The sequence below is a fragment of the Saccostrea cucullata genome, unplaced genomic scaffold (genome assembly GCF_032062105.1).
Source record: "Saccostrea cucullata isolate Sc308-1 unplaced genomic scaffold, CSIRO_AGI_Scuc_v1 ctg473, whole genome shotgun sequence".
NCBI classification, from domain to species: Eukaryota; Metazoa; Mollusca; class Bivalvia; order Ostreida; family Ostreidae; genus Saccostrea; species Saccostrea cuccullata.
The window spans coordinates 813,832-835,979 of NW_026938446.1; the positions used below are offsets into that span (position 1 = coordinate 813,832).

The 22,148-nt window shown below is 32.1% G+C and overlaps 1 protein-coding gene across 2 annotated transcripts; it reads left to right on the plus strand.

The window, feature by feature from the left end:
* The first annotated feature begins 37 nt into the window (after positions 1-37).
* LOC134250322 (ubiquitin carboxyl-terminal hydrolase 22-like) lies at positions 38-20,185 on the plus strand. Of its 2 annotated transcripts, XM_062732682.1 has the most exons (14): positions 38-236; positions 469-601; positions 741-854; positions 1,090-1,194; positions 1,679-1,854; positions 2,119-2,311; positions 3,264-3,366; positions 3,790-3,902; positions 4,223-4,280; positions 4,389-4,515; positions 6,102-6,265; positions 8,061-8,210; positions 16,404-19,146; positions 19,226-20,185. In XM_062732682.1, exons 1-13 carry the CDS (start codon positions 117-119, stop codon positions 16,444-16,446), a joined length of 1,599 nt encoding a protein of 532 aa, XP_062588666.1. In that variant the 5' UTR covers positions 38-116; the 3' UTR covers positions 16,447-19,146; positions 19,226-20,185. The 2 variants fall into 2 exon arrangements, with proteins under 2 accessions (XP_062588666.1, XP_062588667.1); XM_062732683.1 differs by lacking the exon at positions 19,226-20,185 and having other exon boundaries at positions 2,119-2,266; positions 16,404-19,042.
* Positions 20,186-22,148: the final 1,963 nt, after the last annotated feature.

A 22,148-nucleotide genomic window follows, 5' to 3' on the forward strand; every position in this document is an offset into this window, starting at 1 on the left:
AGAAGCACGAAATGAGTCACGACTGCGCATAATCTTTGTCAGGTTTTTTGTCGCAAGAAATCTGTTATTTCAAAAAAAATGAAACAGAGGATTTGCAACCAGAAGGGCACTTTATTATGACTATGACAAGTTGTCAGCACATAACTGAGTACAAGTCTAAATATGGAACCAACCAATTTCGAATAATTCATGCATATTTTATCGCTACTTCATCGGACAGTGCAAGGCAAAGAAAGGTGTATTGTTTGTTTTGACAATGCCAATTACATTATAACCATTACTAATATAATAGCGAGAAAAGAAATTATGTTGGAAATAAGACAGAAAAATAATCTAAGACAAGATATATTATCCTCATTGTCTGGTAAAGTTTTATGTTGAGAAATAGAACAAGGAAATTATGTTGATCGAAACATGATCATGATGATTGATGGATAAGCATGATTAAATTATTTTCCATTAATTTAGGGAAAGTCTGGGGTATGTCACACCTGCCGCTTCCCATCCTTCAGACTCCATGCCTGTCTGTACTGTGTATTTTTTGGCTGTTACACGACCAAGCACATCCATGAGCATGCATTCTCCAAGAATCACAATTTAGGTAATTTATCATATATATTTTAACTGTGTAATCAGTCTGCAATTTATATACATTCTGTAATAAATTATATGAAAGTTAAAGATCTATACATCATTTAATATGTTTATGTATCAAATCTCTTCCATTTTGTTCTTTACAGCTGCTGACATGACATATGGGACGATTTATTGCTTTGAATGTGGAGACTATGTTTATGACAAAGAACTGGAAAGCATTGCTCATATCCAAAATGAGAAAGCTGCCAAGTCTTTAGGTTTATTTTCATAATTATTTTTTTCTAATGATGCAAGTTATTTAATTTAATGATAATGTAAGGGTTTGAGATGATCAATTTACATTTAAATAATATATGAATTTTTCTAATCATTCATTTAATTGGTATGAGACTTTGCCTTTCTTAAAGAAAAACTAATTTGTAGAGTTTTATAATTTGATTACCTATTTTCTGTATATCTTTCTTTCTGACATTCTATTTCCTATCATAACAGGGATGAAAACATACAATTTCATAGCATGGGAACCAACTGATGTAGAGGTTGAAATTCTTAGACAGAATCCCAAGAGGAGAAAAGTAGAAAATAAGTCAACTATAGGTAAAATATTCATACGCTATATGTTACATTGTCCCTTTTTATTAGCTCACCTGAACTGAAAGCTCAAGTGAGCTAACTTTTATGATCACATTTTGTCTGAAGTCCATCTGTCTGTTCATCTCTAATCTTTTTACAATTTCAACTTCAACTCTCAAGAACCACTGGGCCAATTTCAACCAACCTTGCTACAAAGTATCCCTATGTGAAGGGAATTCAAGTTTGTTCAAAACAAGGGCCACACCCTCTTTCAAGGGGAGATAATTTTTAATTAGTGAAAATTTAATGATATCTTTTAAAAATCTTTGTATCCAGAAATACAGCCCCCAGTGTGCAAATAATAATCTACAGTTTATGTGAAAGACAGCAGTCAGCATTCCACTTAATGATAGATTGTACAATTTGATATCAAATCATTGTATTGACCATAGAATTCTTGAAATGTTGACATTTAATGAGATTTTAAATAAGTTTGCTTCCTTTACAGGATTGAGAGGGCTAATTAATTTAGGAAATACCTGTTTTATGAACTGCATTGTGCAATCATTGATTCACACCCCGGTGCTACGTGACTTTTTCCTTGCTGATAAGCACAATTGTCAAATGACCTCAGTAGAAGCTCAACAGTGCCTTGTTTGTGAGATGGCAAGGCTTTTCCAAGAGGTATTTTGTTACGACTTTTCATTAAATGATGAATAGAATTAGATAATTTTTTTTACATGCCTTGCAGTAAAAAACAGAGAAAATGTATAAGTACAATTGCAATTTGAACAAAGACATAAAAGGTTACACTGTAGTGTATTTTTATTTTTACAGTTTTATTCTGGCAAAAGAACTTCGTATCGTCTATTACATTTGGTTGATGTACATTTAGTATTTGAATGAAGACATTGAAGGTTACAAAGTTTTTTATGTTTATTCTTTCAGTTTTATTCTGGCAATAGAACTCCCCATATTCCGTATCGTCTATTACATTTGGTCTGGACCAATGCTCGACACCTGGCTGGCTATGAACAACAGGACGCTCATGAGTTTCTGATCGCAGCACTTGACGTGCTGCATCGGCACTGTAAAGGTTACTCAGATAATAAGTGTTTATCCATCAACAAGTTCTTCACAGGTTTGTACAGGCTTGTATATTCCCTGTTCGTTCAAACTTTTCTCTCTGGGTTCTGTAAATCTCAATTGCATATCTAAAGCCTTTTCAGCTTCTTGCAATGGAGACCATTTCTTATTTCTGTCTTTCAAATAGACCTCCTCTTTTTAATTCTGGAAAGAATTTCAGAACATTGTTTGATGATCTGCAGAAAAATCAAAGGGGGAATACAAGATTGTATGAACATTCATACGCATACCTTTATATCTTGTATGTATCATCAACATAGCATAGAACTTGTATGTGAATACCTTTTGGTCAATGGTGGGTTGTAATTGCATGAATAAAAGGTTATGACTGTTATTCTGTGTCTAGGTATACAAAATATTTGCAGTTGGTTTTTTGACTTTATGTGTTGTACATGTACTTGTAACTTTCTACATTTGATAATGTATTAATCCCAATGTGCACTGTATGTATATGTTTAGTCACCTATGCCTTTATATTTAGTAATCAGTGATCCCTGCATATAGACAGATGTTATTTGTTTGCATGAGGTGGTATTCACTTTATGTTCATTAATGTACCTTTTATGTGTACATCAGATTCTTTCTTTCTGGCAATTGCTGAATTCTGTGTTTTCTTTAACCAATTTGTGACATAACATGATATGTGTATGTAAGACAAAACTTTGTGATGCATGATCAGCTATTTTGGTGTTTTCTCAAGTAAAAGTGCTTTTTGTCCCCGATTATCAAATTGCCAACCATTTTGATTACAAATTTTTCTTCTTGCAAATCACTTCAATTAAACTTGTTGAAATAATGCAATTTTTGTTCACAAACTAAAGTACAGAAAATTAAATTTTCTTTTTAAAAAAAAAAAGAATACATTTACAAGCATAATACTTCATGTACATGTATATTATGTTATGATGAATTTAATTTTATAAACTTTTTTTTATATACTTCTTCAGGGAGAAATGGAATGGCTTCAGGGAATCCACATCACTGTAACTGTATCATCGACCAAATCTTTACTGGCGGTTTACAGTCAGATGTCACATGTCAGCAGTGCAAGTATGTCATATGTCAGTATGTCAGATTGTGTCACCACTAAACTGATCACAAAGGGATAAATTTTGTTGAGTGTCTATCCACATTTATTTGTCTGTCTGTGCAGAAAATACATCAAAATTAGTCTCATAAACATGTAGTCCTTTAAGGAAATATTGCTTAATAGCTCTGTTCACATGTGTCAGATGTTGTACAAATTGTCTGAAATATGTTATCAATCAAGGTTATTTTAATTTCCTCATTGTCTTGAAAGAAACCAGAGTTGAAACATTGTTTTTTAATTCTTTCATTGCCTGAAAAAATCTTTAAAAAACATCAATCAAGACTTTTTAGAGTTGTTCAACAAAGTTAAGGATATCAATCCCCAAGTCAGGGACTATAACTCTGAAAATTAAGATTTATTTGAACATGTCTGTTCTTTTGTAGTAATGTGTCCACCACAATAGACCCAATATGGGACATTTCTCTTGACCTGGGACCAGGTGCCATACCAAATGCTCTCCTTAATGTTAATAACTCCAGCTCATCACCAAGTTCAGGTGAGCTCTGCAGCCATTAGAGGACTGTTTTATTCTTTTGGATTAATTTATTCTTTTGTTAGAAGTGATTTTAATGATTGATTTTCGTCAAATGATACCATTATAGATATAGACCTGACACGCACAATATTGTACCACAAACAAAAATGAATGTAGATCAAAACCACAAAAAAAAAAACTCTTCATAAATTTAACCATATATGAACATTTAATAGTTTCAACTAATACCATTAAAGTATTCTCCTTAACAAATTTTAAATGATTATTCATAAAGTTAAATATGAAATCAGTATTTAAGGTAGTTAATTTTATGTTGACAGGTTTTACAAATAGTCCAGGAACTTATGAACCTACCTCATTATTAGACTGCTTAAAAAGGTATGTTACAGGAGGGTATGATTCTAATTTAGAAAAAATATATGTTGATCATAATATAATACACAAAATGATACATAGATAAAGTATTAATTTTCTCAATCTCTGTAGATTTACAAAGCCTGAGCACTTAGGCAGTTCAGCTAAAATCAAGTGTAGTACGTGTCATAGTTACCAGGAGTCCACTAAACAGCTGACTATGAAGAAGCTGCCAATAGTGGCCTGTTTTCATCTCAAGGTTTGTTTACTCCTCTGAGAAAGGGTGATATATTAATATGAAGTGCTCTTATGATATCTTAATTTTTTTTCTCTGTAGTTCAATTATTTTGTCCCCCGCTTGAAAAGTGGGGGATATTAATTTGGGTTTGTCCGTCCGTCCGTCCGTCCGTCTGTCCGTCCGTCCGTCTTTCTGTCTGTCTGTAACGCTTTCGTTTCCACACGATATCTCGAGAACCCTTTGAGCTTTTGCAATGAAATTTAGCATAGCAACTCCCTATGGACTAAAGAAGACCCCTATTGATTTTGAGGTCAAAAGGTCAAAGGTCAAGGTCATAAATAAGCAAATTATGTATGTTAAAACACTTTCGTTTCCACACGATATCTCTAGAACCATTTGAGCTATTGCAATGAAATTTTATATAACAACTCCCTGTGGCCTAAGGAAGACCCCTATTGATTTTGAGGTCAAAAGGTTAAAGTTCAAGGTCGTAAATTTATACATTCTGTCTGTGTGTAATACTATCATTTCCGGGCGATATTTCAAGAAGATTTTGAGCTTATGCAATGTAATTTTATACCAAAACTCCCTAGGACGTCTCTCGCCCCTCTCAAAGTGCCCCGCCCCGTTGTTTTATTAGTATTTATAGTATTACATGTCGCTATTTTTAGCGCAGGGGCATGAGGAGAGTTATTGCGTATAAAACAGGTTCTCGGCGGACTTTATGTTCTTATTACATCTATTAGAACTGTTTAATACAGGTTAAATAAATCAAACACCATGGATTGTGTAAAATTTTGAGAATATCGAACATGAAAACATGAATATATACATATATGTGACTTCAGTTCTGCATATACTTCACATCGGATAAAGCGATTCCGTGGTCCAGTGGTCATGTCTCTCGCTTCAAGTGTGAGAGGTCCCGGGATCGAATCTCGGTCGATGCTTTCTCTTTTTTTTTTAAATACTTTTTTTTTTTACTAAATGATAGTATTCAGCATGTGAAATGAAAAATTTATGAGGTTATAAAATCATTATTACAGTGTGATAAATCATGTAAATATTCCATATAAAAAGAATTTTCTATACACGTAATAAAGAATAAGCAATCAAATCTTTATATGCATATTGACATACATGTATTTTATTTGCTTCAGTATACATGTATACATATAATAATTCTACAAATTTTATTATTTACAACTTAAGTCAGGGGGATCTGACACCCCCCCCCCCTCCACGAACTGCGCATGGTTTACTTTTTCCCTAAGCGGGGGACACAAATTCTCTGAATTAGCTTGTTGGGTTTTGAGATCAGAAGTTCTGTATTATATAGTTTTACAGTTATGATTCTTTTTGTTCATCTTTTCATTGAATATGATATTTTTATGCTGCAAAGTTATGAAAATATTTGTACTATCATATGTACTGTACTTATACACGGAGGTAACTGATTTTTAAAAGGAAAATATGCATTATATTGTAAAAGGATACAGAAAAAAATTAAAAAGAAATTGAAGTAATTCTCTGTTATAATTAATTACAGTTATCATTACAGGCCTCCGGAAGAAGATCTGAATACATATCATATTAATTTGTTACAGAGATTTGAGCACTTAACAGGCCTTCACAAGAAGATCTCAACTTTTGTATCATTCCCTGAGGAGCTGGACATGACCCCCTTCATGTCCTCCTCCCGAAATAATAACAATGGCTACAGGAACCAAATCGTACAGGAATCTGCCAAAGGGCTTTCATGTGATAACAAGTAAGTCCTATGACCTACTGTAAACTACTGTTTATTTGTGAGAACTATATTTTTGGGTCATTATGCAAGACATTGTGGTCACAAGCAAGGCGGTCCGTTTACATGCAAGATTGTCACTCACAAAAAATATTTTTAAGTATACTTTTATTAGCTGAGGACATGTACAACAAAAACCAACATTTGTTGTAAATTTTGTTTCTCTTATAAATACCAAATGCATAACAGTTAGATAAAAGATGTCACCAAAATTTGATAATCTATTAAAATCTGTTTAAAAATCATAATACCATCCAGATAAAATATACACAGCTTTACTGTATAAGGCCAAAGTTTTTATTTTTTTTGGTTTACGTTTTTTTGACACAAAAATATGCATTGGGCGGTCGAAAAATAAAAATAAAAATAATTTGGAACCTTGACATATTTTTCTCGAGTAACATTGAAATGTATTCAAATAAAAATTATAATAAACACATAAGATTTTTCAACTTTATTATTTCTGTTTTATTCTGTTACTGTTGATGGTTTTCATTCTTCTGACTTACAAGTTAGAGTTTCCATAATAGACACGTTGCACTGGGACAAATATGGGTAAAATTAAGTGAATCGGCTATTCTGTATTCTGCAGCCTTTCCACTTATGAAAAAGTTTTTGGAAACTCCCAAAGTGATGGATTGCTTTCACAACAAACTTTTATCTTAAGATATGTGTGTCCAGGGACCAACCTAGACCCAAAGTTTAGGCAGAAATTTCTCCCTCAAAGAAATTTAGTTAGAAGTTTTGAAAAGGGAGACTTCTTGGCGTGCGTACGTGGCACACATTAAATGTTATAAAAGTAATAAAACTATATTTCATTGTTTATATCTTGCATACATTTCGATATTTTTTCTGTATAAACATTGTATTTAAAAATGATTAAACAAGAGAAAAAGAATCTTAAAAGATATTTCCCCCAATTATAAGGTATATAAATATCTAGAAAAATAATAAAACAACATTGACATTAAATAAAATTTACTACTACTACTATTAAAATGAAAGTTTCTTATTGTCAGATTAATTGTTTATCAAACATTTAATAGTAGCACAATCTTAAACTTCTAAAATTTCTCTTCTCATTAGATTTCTAGGCTTTTGGCATAGTCATAATTTTGTTAATTTCTCTTCAAACTTTGTTTTCTATATAAAATTCTTTTTCTAATAAAAGTTTTGACACACATCTGCATGCATGCCGATTGAACTACTTATGTTTATCGGATCCGATGTGTGACTTCTTAGGAAGTTAATAATTTCACAATTTAACAGTAAAACTATGTCTGTATTCACAGCATGAATTAATTATTTGACAATAAAAAGATCTAAAATCTTCTCCAACATCTTTGGCATGACATCGATAGCTGTCCAGCTGTTTTGCGTCTTGTTGTGTATAACTTGTAACGATGAACTTTTTCATACCCGGAAGTGTAAAATCTAGAGGAGTTCCGACGCAGTATTCGATGCATTGGTCATTAGTATAGAAACAGTCTGAAAGTGAGTCGCCCCCTAGGTTGATCCTTGGACTGTCCCGCTATGTGGTTTGGCAGTCTGTATTTGTGGAGGTCATTGGAATGTTTAAGATGTGTTGTAAATTATAAAAACAGTCATTTGGTCGAGAAAATTTCGGATTAAGGGTCCAGTCTTGAGAGTCAGACACATTATTTTTATTTTTGTAAATAGGGGAAAATAGGGTCGGCGGAATCTTAAACCAAGAGAAAAAAAAACTTTGGCCTAATGTGGATCTGTTTCATTTTTGTAGATATTCATTGTTTGCTGTTGTGAACCATATGGGTACAATAGAATGCGGCCACTACACCTGTTTTATCCGACAACACAAGGACCAGTGGTTCAAGTGTGACGACCACCTCATCACGAAGGCAACACTTAATGACGTGCTTAAAAGTGAAGGGTGAGCTGGATTATTTGTAGGAAACATCAAATCATAAAGTGATAAATTTGACTAATTTATCAATTTTATTGACTTTTTTTGGAGGCAGAAGGGGGGGGGGGGGTCAACATAAGAATGAAAACAGTTGAATTGTTTCTTATACAGCATAGTGTGGGATACTTACATGTAAAATGAAGTGTATAAGTTTGATGAAGAAAGCTGTTAAATACATGTACATGTAACTTAGTGTCTTATTAATATGATTGCGCCCATGACAAAAGGGCCTTATGGCATTTTTACTAAAACAGAGAAATAACGTCATAAAGATGTGACGTTGCAGACTGACGGTGAACTTCGAAGAAAAATTTTTTTTCACCACGTGTTTTGACGTTTGACGCATCCAGACTTTTTATCGCTGTTTCCAAGATGTGGAATTTATTTTCATGTATAAATTAATTTAATCAATACTCGAATCTCCTAATCCGCCGACTTTAATAGGTATAAATAAAAAACATTTAGAACTGGTTTCTATTATATTCTATTCTATTAACATATCTATTATATATGAATACGTCTCAAATAGTTTTCCTACATGCATAATTTATAGATAGAAGCTGTAGACAAGGTGTTTTTTCTGATAGGATAATAAAACTGTATACTCTTGATAAATAATTTTTTTATAATATTTATACCAGATTTATGATACATGTTAGACAGGGGTATATTGTTAAAATATTGCAAAGGAAATTTGAGATCCGCTCCACCATTCTCAATATACATGTATACCTTGGTACATCGCGATCGCGTCGATCACATGCAATCATTGATCCATCGGTGCATACTGCTTAAACTTTTGTTAAATTGTTTAATATACTTATGTTGAAACTAAACACACATCTTAGACTACATTTTACAAGTTTAGCAAAAAATGTGTAAGAGCGACAGATGCTGAAGATGTTTGTATTTTCTATAAATAAAATATAGGAGAGATAACTCTGATGTCAACAATCGATGTGACAGGGGTACCAGAGAGGGACTTTCATTCGCATGAATTGCTCCCGGATTATAAAGACCAAATAAAAACACTTTTAATTGTCAGCATAATTAATTTATGATTTTTTAAATAAAAAATATTGTTGTACTTTGGGAACAAGGTTCCGTTAATGTAGAAAAGGAAAAACAAAGAAAAATAAGGAAAACTGTAGTATTGAACAAACGTACTTTCAATTTTTTTTTTTCAAATCTCTCATCCATAGCTTTTTTTTTTAACATGAAACAATTTAATAACTTTTTTTAAAATAATATACATGTATAGTATCTACCGTATCATGAATCATGATTAAATAAATTAAACTTTATAAATGTTGTTTTGTCTTAATTATTTTCTTGTCACTAAGACACTTCAATTTAGAGATACTGGTATTAAAACAAGCAAAAACACCCAAATGAAAAAAATGTTCTAAATGTTCTAACTTAAATAGCTAGAGCTGGTCAAGTAAATCTGATGAGAGTGAGAGAGAGAGAGAGAGGCGGGGGGCAAGAGAGAGAGAGAGAGAGAGGATGGAGGGTATAGATAAAAATATTTATATAGAATCAATTTATCTTATATCGGGAAATGTGAAACTCTATTGAAAAAGATGAGTTTTCAAAACAAACAAAATACATGTGATAAAATACTGTAAAATGAAAGATTTTTTTTTTTTATCTAAACTACATGTATGGCAATTTATTTTCAAGATCTCCAAATTTAATATACATGTAACTCTTTTGTACTTACGTGTTGTTTTTTTTTTATATACAGAGTTCAAATGTTTTAAGCATTATTTGCAAATAAATCCCTGAAGCCATGCAGGACTTTGTCTTTCACAAAATCTCGATCAGCATTGAATGTTTCTTAACAGATCAATTATCATGCTAAGAACCCATTTCATCATTGGACTTATAATCTCATTGCAGTTATCAGTGTGGAATATATTGTTTAACCTGTCATCAAATTATGGATACATATCATAATACATGTATATTGTATAAGCACATATTATGATTTTATTTGATTTGATTGACAAAAAATCCTTATAAGTTCAGGGTTGGGTTTTATTTCTTCATTTAAATGCTGACATAGAATAAAATTCAATGCTGAAAATAAACGACATAAAACCGCTACAGCATGCTTGCATTATGTTTTATTTTGGCTGCAGTGTAGGGGATGGGGGGTGTCCTTTTATATTTCCGTAACATGTAAGGCTTTACAAGGCTTAGCATATCAAAGCTTCTGGCACGGGAACAGAATGGAATTCATACTCTGTAAAACTCACTTTATAAAATAAAATTAGAAAACAAAATGACTGCCGTCACGAGAAAAGGGCCCTTAAGGTCAAATTTTCATAAAATGACGTTTTGGTGAATTTTGATAGCCGGACTCCTTCTGAATGCAAATATACATAAATTTTGAAAATATCTCACTTTTCCAGTATTTTATGAGCATTTTAGTTAGGCGCTCCAAAAACAACTTTGACGCTACTCACTGAAAACGTAATGACGTCGCCTGCGTCTAATTCATTTTTCAGAAATTCTTAAAATTACGTTATTTTAATAACCTCAATTGTTTTGAGAATTTAAAACTTGAGAAAGTATCTAATTTTTTCTTCCAAGCGACTATTATGTAACTATTCCTAAGGAATTTCGTATATTATTATTATTTTTATACTATTTTAGAGCAGATCTAGTTATTTCGTAAAAGGGGGTCTTGACAGAATCTAGGAATACTAGTAGTTTATACATGTAACATAATCAATAGGGAAATAATATTTGTTTAAATCCATACAAATTATCTTTTTTTATCGATTTATAAAATATATAAAGCATTCGGACACTTAAAGATTAAAGGAAATATATACAGAGAGAGAATCCCATGCAGAATGGCACCGCGCGCAAAACGGGGCACCCCCTCGCAAAAAGCACATCGATCCCGATATTAAAAAAATCATATGAGTCAGCATTCACTCACCAACACACACGCACGTAACTTTGTTCCCTTTAATTGTTCCGATAGGATGAAAAACACCATGTATTTTCTTCATCATCGAAAAATTCAATTGGAAAATAAATTCAGATACGCCAAGATATGTAAACTTGTTTTTAAAAACGTTTGTCATGTTTGTTCCGTTTCTAAAAATTCATGAATTAAAAAAATATATACTATACGTTCGCTACTTCCATGCAAGCGGATTTTAAAACTGTTACTTTTTTGAATATTTTATTTAAAATTTTTAAAGCTCTAAGGTTCCTTTGTTTAAACAATGCATTTTTTCGCCTGTATTAGTTATGGAGTAGAAACATCGTAAATAGGCAAAAACATGTACAATGTACTTGTAAAGGATTCTCTTATGAATTGTTTATATACCGTACCTTAAGTTGAAACTTTCTTTGAATTTATACCTCAAATTGAAACCGTCTTTTAACTTCTTACTTTTTTAAAAGTATACCATAATTAAAATCGGTTACAAATATTTCTGCACCATAACATTTTTTTTAAAATTTTTTTCGCACCTGTACCCTGTTTACATTTGTATATTTTTTTCAAGGGCCGCTACTATGATCTGAAAAAAATGATTTATGTATATTGTATGATATAATCAAACGAGATGGTGAATTGTGCTGTTCTTTTCTCTTTTTAATATAAGTTCACTAAACGCCGTGCTTGACTTTTCTTAGCTGCAGATCTGTAACGTTATATGGTTTTACATATTTGTCCTTGACCATGGTCAAAGACAAATATGTAAAACCATAACGCTACAGATCTGCAGCTAGACTTTTCTGTGCGAAATTACAGTTCCATTAAAATTTTGACGAAATCTATTTGAAACTGAAACTGAATATTTTTACGCAAGAACGACAGGCCCGTAGGAAGCCATATAAGGTGTGTGTGTGCAAGGGGGGGGGGGGGGGGGGTACCTATATCTTTTTCAGTTGTGAGCACTTTCAACCACCAAATATTCATTGACAAGCAAAACAAAATCTTCCACACGTCCATGAAAGGTCATCTATTCATTTTTTCCTTCGTACCAATGGCTAATTAACTTGACACCTAATAGGTTTTTTCTCATTTCGAAGCGATTGTCTCATCCACTAATGAAATATTACGTCCAGCACACATTCATGAGGCGATGCTTTAATTAAGTAATAATATACCGCTCTAATTTGACTCTCATTCGCTTAAAATATTTATGCAAACCATTGTTTTCCTAGTAATTACTTCAAAACATACCAAACATATTATAAAAACCCACACATTTGACTCGTATCTTCTCCTGTCCCCACACACTCATTTGAAAAAGGGGGGGGGGGAGGTCAGCCAGAAAAAAATAAATTTATCTTAAAAAAAAAACTACTCAACCAAAAAAAGGGAGAGGGGGGTTGTGAAAACTCGAATCCAATTTCGCCGTTGGGGGGGGGGGGGGGGGGGGGGTAGGTTCAATCTTCTTTCAGAATTAATTTTTTTATTCAAACATAACACACACTCCCTAATTCTTTTGTAGTGCACAAATTTGACTATGCCGCAACAAAAAGTGTGTATCTGTGTGTGTGGAGGGGGGTACTTTCAATGTAGCTCCCCCCGTTGCTACTTCCGTGGACTGTGATAGCCAATATTTTCTTTAAAAGTAGAAATATTTGTGTTTGTTTATTAATTCCTTTCCGTAGAGTCATGTTATATGTAGTATTATGATATACTAGTTAAGTCTTATCTCGATTTTAACAAAACTTAAAGAAATTAATGTCGATAGAGATATGCGGGGTATTCTGATACATGTACATCAGATTTGAAGATTTCAAAGCAGAACGTGACTTATTTTTTTCAAATCATGAATTCAATAGTCAGTGAAATATATTTCACGCACATTTTCATAACTTATGGAAATTACACCCATAACCAGTTGTCACTTATACTTTTTGCTCTATCTATAGTAATGTATTCTTAATACATGTACCCATATATCTGACATTAGCCAGAAATTCTGTACGTCTTTTCGCCTACTGTAATCTATATAGTTTTTTTTTCTTTTGGTTTATAAATATCGTCATTCATAATATCATTGTCGATGCAATATTGTTAATTCTACCAACATACGGTATAATGCTTTTGGGAAAGTCTACACTAGCTGTATTTAATTTCTTTTAAAACATATTATAATATAGGTTCGAGTAAGATTTCATTCAATCATTTCATCGGAAAATTTTTAGAAAACAATAGTAATTTTTATCATACAATTCCTTTGAATTTATTTATTTGATCATTTTAAATGTGTTTTTGAAACAAATTTTTTTAGCAGAATTTCCGTGGCATCCCCATCCTCCGTATTTTCCCCCCTTTTCCCTTAGCATGTTCTCTTACTGTTAGCTTATATCAAAAAAATATTGTTGATGTAGAAGGTTTCCCAGTATTTTTATTCAATCAAAGAGGGACTTTGTTTTTACCTTGAACTTTTACCGGTCTTATAATTCGGAGATTTTTTTGGCTTGTCTACTTACCCCCTCCCTTTTTTTACACACTTTAAAATCGACAGTTCACCGAAGGCTGGCTATCGAGGTACATTAGTAAGATTAATTGTGGATTAAAATTAAAATGGCTAAATACATTTTAAATTATGATATAAAAGTAGCGCTTATAAAAACGGTAATTACTATATGTGCAAAGATCTCTCACTCGCTCTTTTTTTCTTTCTTTTTCTCTCTCTCTGAAAAAATTTACATGTATATGGAATATATATTTTGATATTAAGACTTCTTATCATTACTTCAAATTTCAGCATTTGTTAATTGCTCAGAAAACAAATATGCAGCAGCTTTAATTTAGTCATGCATAGACATTGTTTTAATCGCTGTTCCTGTGTTCCACAGCAATGTGCATGTCCAATGCCCCGTATATATATCAACAAGTTAAATTTATACTTTAACAAAATTATGAATAAATTTACGTACTAAATAGTAAATAATATCATATACCTTTTAAAAATATCCGCATCAAATTTCAAATTTTTGATACACTTTGAAATTCAATTTTATTTCTTGTTCACAAAATGCAATCAACAAAATTACTTCCGTGTTTACAATACCGCGACTTTGACGTCGTTTTCTCAGCATTGTGACGTCAAAAGATAAGGGCCCTTTTCTCATGACGGCAGTCAAATCATTAGAATGAAGGGGAATTTTTTTTTAATTAAGTCATAAAATAATATGATGAATTTTTTGAGATGCTTGCATCCCTACAAAAATCTGACATTTCAAAACTCAGCCAGTTCACAGACAATTGTCAGGAAATATATTATACAAAACAGTCATATTTAATTGACTGTATATTTAGGCATGGATAATTACATGTTATTAATTTTTAACCCACCCCTACCCCAACAAAATATATTAAAATGCATGATTCAAGAAATATTACAGGATATAGCTATTATCGATTTGTCTACTGGATTTTTTTTTTTTGAAATTAATGAGAAAAAAGACGACGAACCAATTCTGTTCGAAATTCTTTTAAAAAATTATGTACATGTATATGGTTTCCTTAATTTAATTCTATTGGTATGCCTCTAAAACCATCCAATTAAAAAAACCCAGATTTTGTTAATCTAGGGTGTCATTATATACATGATAAACAAGATTGAATTTCATAGCAATTCAGTTCCAGGCTCGTAGTGATCATGATCGCTGTGCGATTTTTAAAATGGCAGTTCTCAGAATTAAAGGTACAAATATAAAACGAAGAATACCCGGTAATATGCAGCATTATTTCAAACCTAAATAAAAAAGTAAATTTACAAGTTGTACGGTTAATGGTACTGGGTGTAGGAGAGACACCCCGCCTGTGCACCTAAAACTTGGGAAGTAAAAAAATCTATATTTAATTATTTTAACTCGTGTTCACAAGAATTGTAAGTTTCTGCCATTTAGATTTTAAACCCCCCCCCCCCCCTCACCAACACAAGCATAATCCTACCAATATTAATCCTTGGTCTGACAACCTATTGTGAAAATGAGTGCGGATTATAATTCATTCATTTGCTTATAAAATTTCCCCCTTTTTGACTGGTAAATATGAAAATATTTTTACTGCTAGAACGAAAAATATTTCTTGTATCCTTTATATTTTTCAAACAGCAGTGTCATTTTTTACCCTATGCAGGCAGACAACCTTAAAGATGCAGTGAATCAACCAGATTTCCCTTGTATTTACTGTTTATTGTATATCGTAATAACATGATATCACACTTCATAGTTTTTCTGTCTTTATATAGAATTTAGAAGAAAAGAACGATCAGATAAATTTTCAATTAGCAGTAGCATTTAGGTAGCATATTGTTGTTCCAGATATAATTTTTTAAAATTAATTTTCACATGTACGGTAACTTGAGATATATCGTTTTATGTTGAATTCAGGCAAAAAAAAATACATATCGACCTATCGAGAGCAATGTTTAAATTAGAATAATTTTCTAATGAATGCAGGCTTATCAAATGACTCTTGCATGGATTACTAGTAAATTTTTTTTAATTGAGAAAATAATTGTTAAAAAAAAAAACAAAACAAAACAAAAAAAACCTGAATGGATGTCGCCCGCTGCTCAGGTCTCCTCCTGTCAGAGAAGTGTGGAATATAAAACAAGCACTCACTCATAATTCTATACACCACTGATGAATCCACAATACATATATAACTAAAAAATAATTATTAATAATTAAAAGAGACAATGAGATAAAAATAATGTGCATGGGTAAATACTAAATATTATACAACTATTAATTACCGTAGTAAAATTGCAGAAGAAAATAATTTTACGTTCACTCTGAAAACGTTTGACGTTGTTGAAAAGCATGACGTCATTATCTTAGATAAAAATGAAGAAAAAACCTACTTAGAGTGGACGTAGGACCATAAATATTCATATTTGACAACTTCTATCCTTACTCTATCAAAATCCATGAAAATCTCAAAATGCATAAAAATTGCCATAAGGACCCTTTTCCCATGGGCGCAATCATATATGTCACCACCATCTCATACAGACGTCATGGTTACTAATATCAATACATTTGAGTAGAAGTGCATAGATAGACCACTGTGCCTGTGTTGAAAACTTGATAAATAATTTTCTGAAAGAGCTTCATTGTAAAGTGATAAATTTGCATTTATTCAATACTGTGTTTTTGCAGGTACCTACTGTTTTACCACAAGCAGATTTTGGAATACCAGTGACAGAAGAGAATCATGGGAAGCTATTTTTGTCTAAAGGTTTCCACAACTTGTCTTTCTTGTAGGATTCAAAGTATTAAATAGATTTAGTCTTTATATTTTAGTACATTTATACATGTATCTTACTAATGTTCTGTAGCAGTTCAGTTGCTAGTCATATAGTTCAATGAAATAGACGTGAACAGCTGATTATTGAAGTAGACATAATAATTTGACAACAGATCTGGAATGATTTTAAGGTTGTGCTAGGCATGACTTTTTGGGTGATATTTTGGATTTATGTAGGTAAATTAATTGTTATGCCTCAATCAGTTTTTGCTCAGTTTATTTATGATCTCACTGATAGAGACGGGACAATATTTCTTTGACGTTTTTTTTTCACTGTGCTTGTTTAGTTGTTATGTTAAACATTCATACATCTTCCCCTGTTCACAGTTACATAAACATACATGTATTTGCATGAAATAAGCATATTTTACAGTATTTGTTAACACAAGCATGATTTCTATACTTGTTGTCGAATCGTTTTTCCATTGGATAAAAAAAGAGTGTCCTAAAACAACTTCTGTGTTTGAAAATCAGAACAGTATCCAACATTTGTACAAAACATTTTCTTTAAGCTATCAAGCAAGCATGTAAGCACAGAAAAAAGAACTTTTTTGTCTCTTTTTGGATTTAGCATTTGACTAAATCCTCAGTTGTGGACATATATTTTGATAGATGTGTTTTTGTATTGATTTCCTTGACTCGATTACTGTTGTCCTTTTGTAGAACAATTTAAGAGAGAAAAAATATGGTGCAGATAAAAGTGTTCTGTAGGAAATAAAAAATTAAGTTGGTTCTTAAATGTTGTGTATAAAGTGATGTTCATGTATATTCATTGCATGTCTTTATAATGTTTTCCCAGTGTTATGTGATTTAACAAAGGCTAAGAATTATTTAATGAAAATGTTGAATGAATGGGAGTGCAAGAATCAGTGGAAGAGAATTGCCTGTTATATATTTGTGCATAGATAAGTGTTTTGCTTTTTTTTCTTGCCAAAACTCTATTCCAAATCTTAACCCTTTCTGATCTTTGTTGTAAATGATTTTTAAGAACTTTTTTTTCTCTCTATATTGAAAGTGCTGCAAAAAAGCATTGAGTGCTGTAGATGTATATTAAAGTATGAGTGTTTTGTGATATAAAATGGAATCCCTTAAATACATTAATGTGAATAGGAATTTGTGCATAGAGTGACTGTAATATATTGCTATTGTATTTATTTATTGAAGAGATTGTCTTACATAGAAAATATGACTCCAGAAAGTTTTTACAGGTTAGTTTGTTATTGGTATATATATTTTTTTGGAGTTTATACTTATAGTCTTGAGTTTCTCTTTTCTTAAAAAGAAATAACCACCAATTCTGGAATCTATCACAGATGTAATATAGGTACCAGATTGGAAGTTGCGATTCGTAGAGGAATCCATCTTTCTGTAATATTTGGGAAACTTTTATCATAGACATTTCTCTGATTGTCTCATTTGTAAATTTAGTTAGGGGGACTGGTTAACAACTCTTGATTTTTAATACTGTATGATATTTTGAAAAAAAAAAAACAAAAAACAATTAAGATTGCTCATTTCTAACATAAATGATCCTCTCTACCCCTTAAAAAATCTCAGATCTGTTCCTATGCTTATCACATACATTATATCTTACAAATAGATATTGATTTCTGTGTAAATCATTTTTGTCTCATAATTAGCTGGGAAATCTGTTAAAAATTATTGGTGGATAGAGAGAAAAATTAACAAGTTTTTTTAATGTATTGACAGAAATTCCACTTTAAGAAATTTCCATAATTGTTCTGTTGTTTTGCTTCTTACTTTTGAGACCCAAAAGTGAATGAATTATTATTGGTGAATGCCTAGTTAGAAATTGTGGAATTTATGATATTGGAACTTTTCTGTGATAATGATTAAAGAACGCACACTGCTTTTTAGAGGGAGAAAAAACCTGCGCTACCTCACTTGTTTGTGCAAAAAAGGGGAGCATTACATGGTTTATTCAGTCATATCACCTTTTTTTTCACATAGATGCCTTAGTTAAGTTTCAAGCTGATTTTCTTTGTTTAATATAGGCTGAAGAGTTTGTATTTTGTATTCTTTGATTTATTTGTAAGACTGAACATTTGAATTTTGTGTGTGATTAAAGCAGGGACCTTTTTTTTTCAGGTGATGTTTTTTGATCCTATCTTTGCTGTGATATAATGTTCATTTAGTACATGTATGTGATGTGAACAACGAACATGTAATTCCTAACTTTATATGATCAAATTTGTCTCCTCAACTCCTCAGACCAACTCCTCCCCCTCTCCCCCATTCAAATTTTGTATGGAATTTCCTAAGGGGGATTTAATAAAGTAAAGTGTAGAATTATGAAATCTCAGTATTACTTTTCAGAGTTCTAATAATGCCAGAGGAACCAACAGCTCATGTAAACTCTTGTAATCAGAATTTTTTTCACCATTCTTCTTTTGTCATTTTCGTTTTAGAACCAAGTGTCAGCTGTGTCCTTTTCTAGGGGAAAAATTAACATTGAAAAATAAGTTGAGTTGTTAATATAAAAAAAATCTCCCTTTAAATTCAGCTTGGCCACAAGACCCAAGGTTTTAAAAGTGTTGCATATACATATCACCTGATATTTTTTCATATTCAGATGTAGTATTACCAGTCAGTTGAAAAGGGGGGGGGGTTAATTGAGAGGGGGAGGGGAGGGGGTCTTTTCTCCCTATACAAGGTTAACATTGCCAATCACTTTTGGGGATTTGGAGGGGAAAGGGGGTTTTTCCTCCCTATAATACTATGTTAACATTACCAATCTTTTTGGGAAGGGGGAGAGGGGGTCTTTTCTCCCTATTCAAGGTTTACACAGGTGTATTTAAATTTGAACTGTGGTAGATCCATGACTTACTTTTATAATGTTTAAGATGAGGTACTTACACTTAAATGTAGTTAATTAATGGCTAGGAAAACACTCTAATCAAGATGTCGTATTGATTACATATTTCAGTGTCCATTTATACATGTATTTTAAAATTCATTTTCAATGAACATGTTTTTGAATATCTCTTGCTTAAACAAGAGAAATGCTCATAACCTAGAAAAAAATTCTTTTTAAATATTAATTCATGGAATGGATTAAATTTATTGTGGTTTAGATCATTTGAATTTTATGCAGGATTTGTTTTACTGTAATACATGTAAATTAGATTCAATACTTTTGGAGCAGAAACTGAATTGGAAAAGAGGTCTTGTTTATAAATTTTGATGTAGGCAAATCAGTATTAAGACTGTTCATGCAAATCTTTTTTTTTGAGTATGATTTTTTTTTGCCAGGGAACTAGAGTAAATTTAGTGTAAATGAGATGTAAAGCAGTGTAATATGGTGACTGTTAATTGATGCATTCAGCTGGCTGAAAATGAATGAATTTAGAAAAATTGGGTAAAACAAGTCAAGGGTTTTGAGAAAATACATGTTCAGGACATCCACTAGTGTTCAAAAAGTGCCAGTCCATAAAAATTAACTTCTTTAATTAGTTGTATTTTCTTAAAATGTAGAACTGTTATAATCTTTGCAGAATTCAGAATTCCTGTTTTGCTTGCAGGGTGTCACATCAAAATGTGTGCCAAATATCACAGATTTGTAGACCAGTTTAACTGTGTATTGTGAAATATCTTAATAAAGTGTTAAAATTGATTTTTTTCCTTTCTCAATAGCAATTTGAAACACAAATACTTGTACATGTACACATGTACTGTAGAAGTAGAACCATTCCCAGGTAAGCTTGGACTTTCAGTAAGGCCTGGCATTCTCGGTGCTACGTAAATGGTGCTACGTAAATAGTGTCTGTCAAATGGCGAATAGCTTCTCATTGATAAAGAAATTAATAACATTAGGAACTTGGAATTGTTATTGACAATGATAAGACGACCTCAACTAAGCAGGTCGATAGGTGAGGAGCTAAGGAGGCCTATATGCATGCAAATCTCGACGTGTGCATCTGTCTTTGTGTCTAATGCGAAGGAGGGCAAATATGCAAGTAAATCTCGTGCGGCTGCCTTTGTATTTGACGTCAGTGGGCTAGAACTATTGATATTGGCATGGGAGTCCTCGTGTAATTTTAAGTCTAAATCTACAATTTTATTTCACAATGAAATGGACATATAAGGAAACACTGTATAGTTAGTATAGTATGCCAGGGACATCAACGATAGTGGGAAACATGGGATAATTTATGCATAACGGGCTTCGCCCTTGCCTGTTATGCAAATTACCCCATGTTTCCCACTATCGTTGATGCCCTGGCATACTATACTAACTGGACAGTGATTCCTTAAATATGTTGTATGTCTGCATTTTTTGAAAATATTTTATTGTATTGTATACATACGGTATTTTCGAAGAGTAACAGGATATAATTTGCATACCATATGCTGATTATTCCATTCAGAAATAGTTTATTTCATCAGTTTCCAACTTAAGCTAACAGAATGAGATGAATAATTGGCTGTATTTAATTTCCTGATTTTTTAGCTCTACTGGTCAGAGACCAGAAGAGCTTATGCGATAGTAATGCGTCCGGCGTCCGTCCGTCTGTCTGTCTGTCTGTAAACAATTTTTCAAAATGCTACTCCTCCTACAGTTTTGGTCTAATTTCAATATAACTTGGCACACAAGTAGACTACACTAAGATACTTAATTCTGTATATCGGTTTTTGATTTCGATGAACAGTGTTGCCATGGTAACTAAAAATAGAAATTTCTGTGAAATTCCTTTAAAATGCTACTCAACCTACAGGTTTGGTCTGATTTCAATATAACTTGGCACACAAGTAGACTACACTAAGATACATAATTCTGTATATCGGTTTTTGATTTCAATGAACGATGTTGCCATGGTAACTAAAAACAGAAATTTCTGTGAAATTCTTTCAAAATGCTACTCCTACAGTATTGGTCTGATTTCAATATAACTTGGCATTAGTAGATTACACTAACATCCATAATTCTGTATATCTGTTTTTGAATTCGATGAACGGTATTGCCATGGTTACTAAAAATAGAAATATCTGTAAAATTGTTTCAAAATGCTACTAAACCTACAGTTCTAGTCTGATTTCAATATAACTTCGCAGAGAAGTAGACTACACTAAGAACATAAAGAGACTTTATCAAGGATCATTATTCTATCTATTGCTGTTGTTAAGTTTCAATTCCCAACTGCTTAAGTACTTTTCTCTTCCTTTGCTTTTAGTACAAACCAGTAGAGCTTCAGTCTCGACAGAGACTTCTGGTTATTTTTAACTTTTCATTTCCGACATTTTAAAGTGTTTATCTCCGACATTTCTTAGGTAGTTAATACGGCAATGAAAGCAGGATTGAAGATTTCACTATGAAAATTGCATCATTGAAATCCGAATTATGAGTTTTTCGTAAATATCAAGTAAGAAAAATAAGGATTTTTCCCGAGGCACAAGTCAGTGAGATATGTATATCCGGTGAAAAAATATGTATGTTCATTGTTTTTACTACAGTGTAGATTCATTATTTTGAAATGTCATTTCCACCTTCTTGGTGAACATTTAACATAGGCGTCGGAACCGGGGGCCTGGGGGGCTTAGCCCACCTCCATTTTTTTTTTTGGCAAAGATAGCCATTA

Coding starts and splice junctions, on each gene's coding strand:
- LOC134250322 (XM_062732682.1), top strand. CDS start 117: ATGACTATGACAAGTTGTCAGCACATAACTGAGTACAAGTCTAAATAT. Junction 3,367..3,789: donor GTCACATGTCAGCAGTGCAA/GTATGTCATATG, acceptor GTTCTTTTGTAG/TAATGTGTCCACCACAATAG. Junction 4,516..6,101: donor TGGCCTGTTTTCATCTCAAG/GTTTGTTTACTC, acceptor AATTTGTTACAG/AGATTTGAGCACTTAACAGG.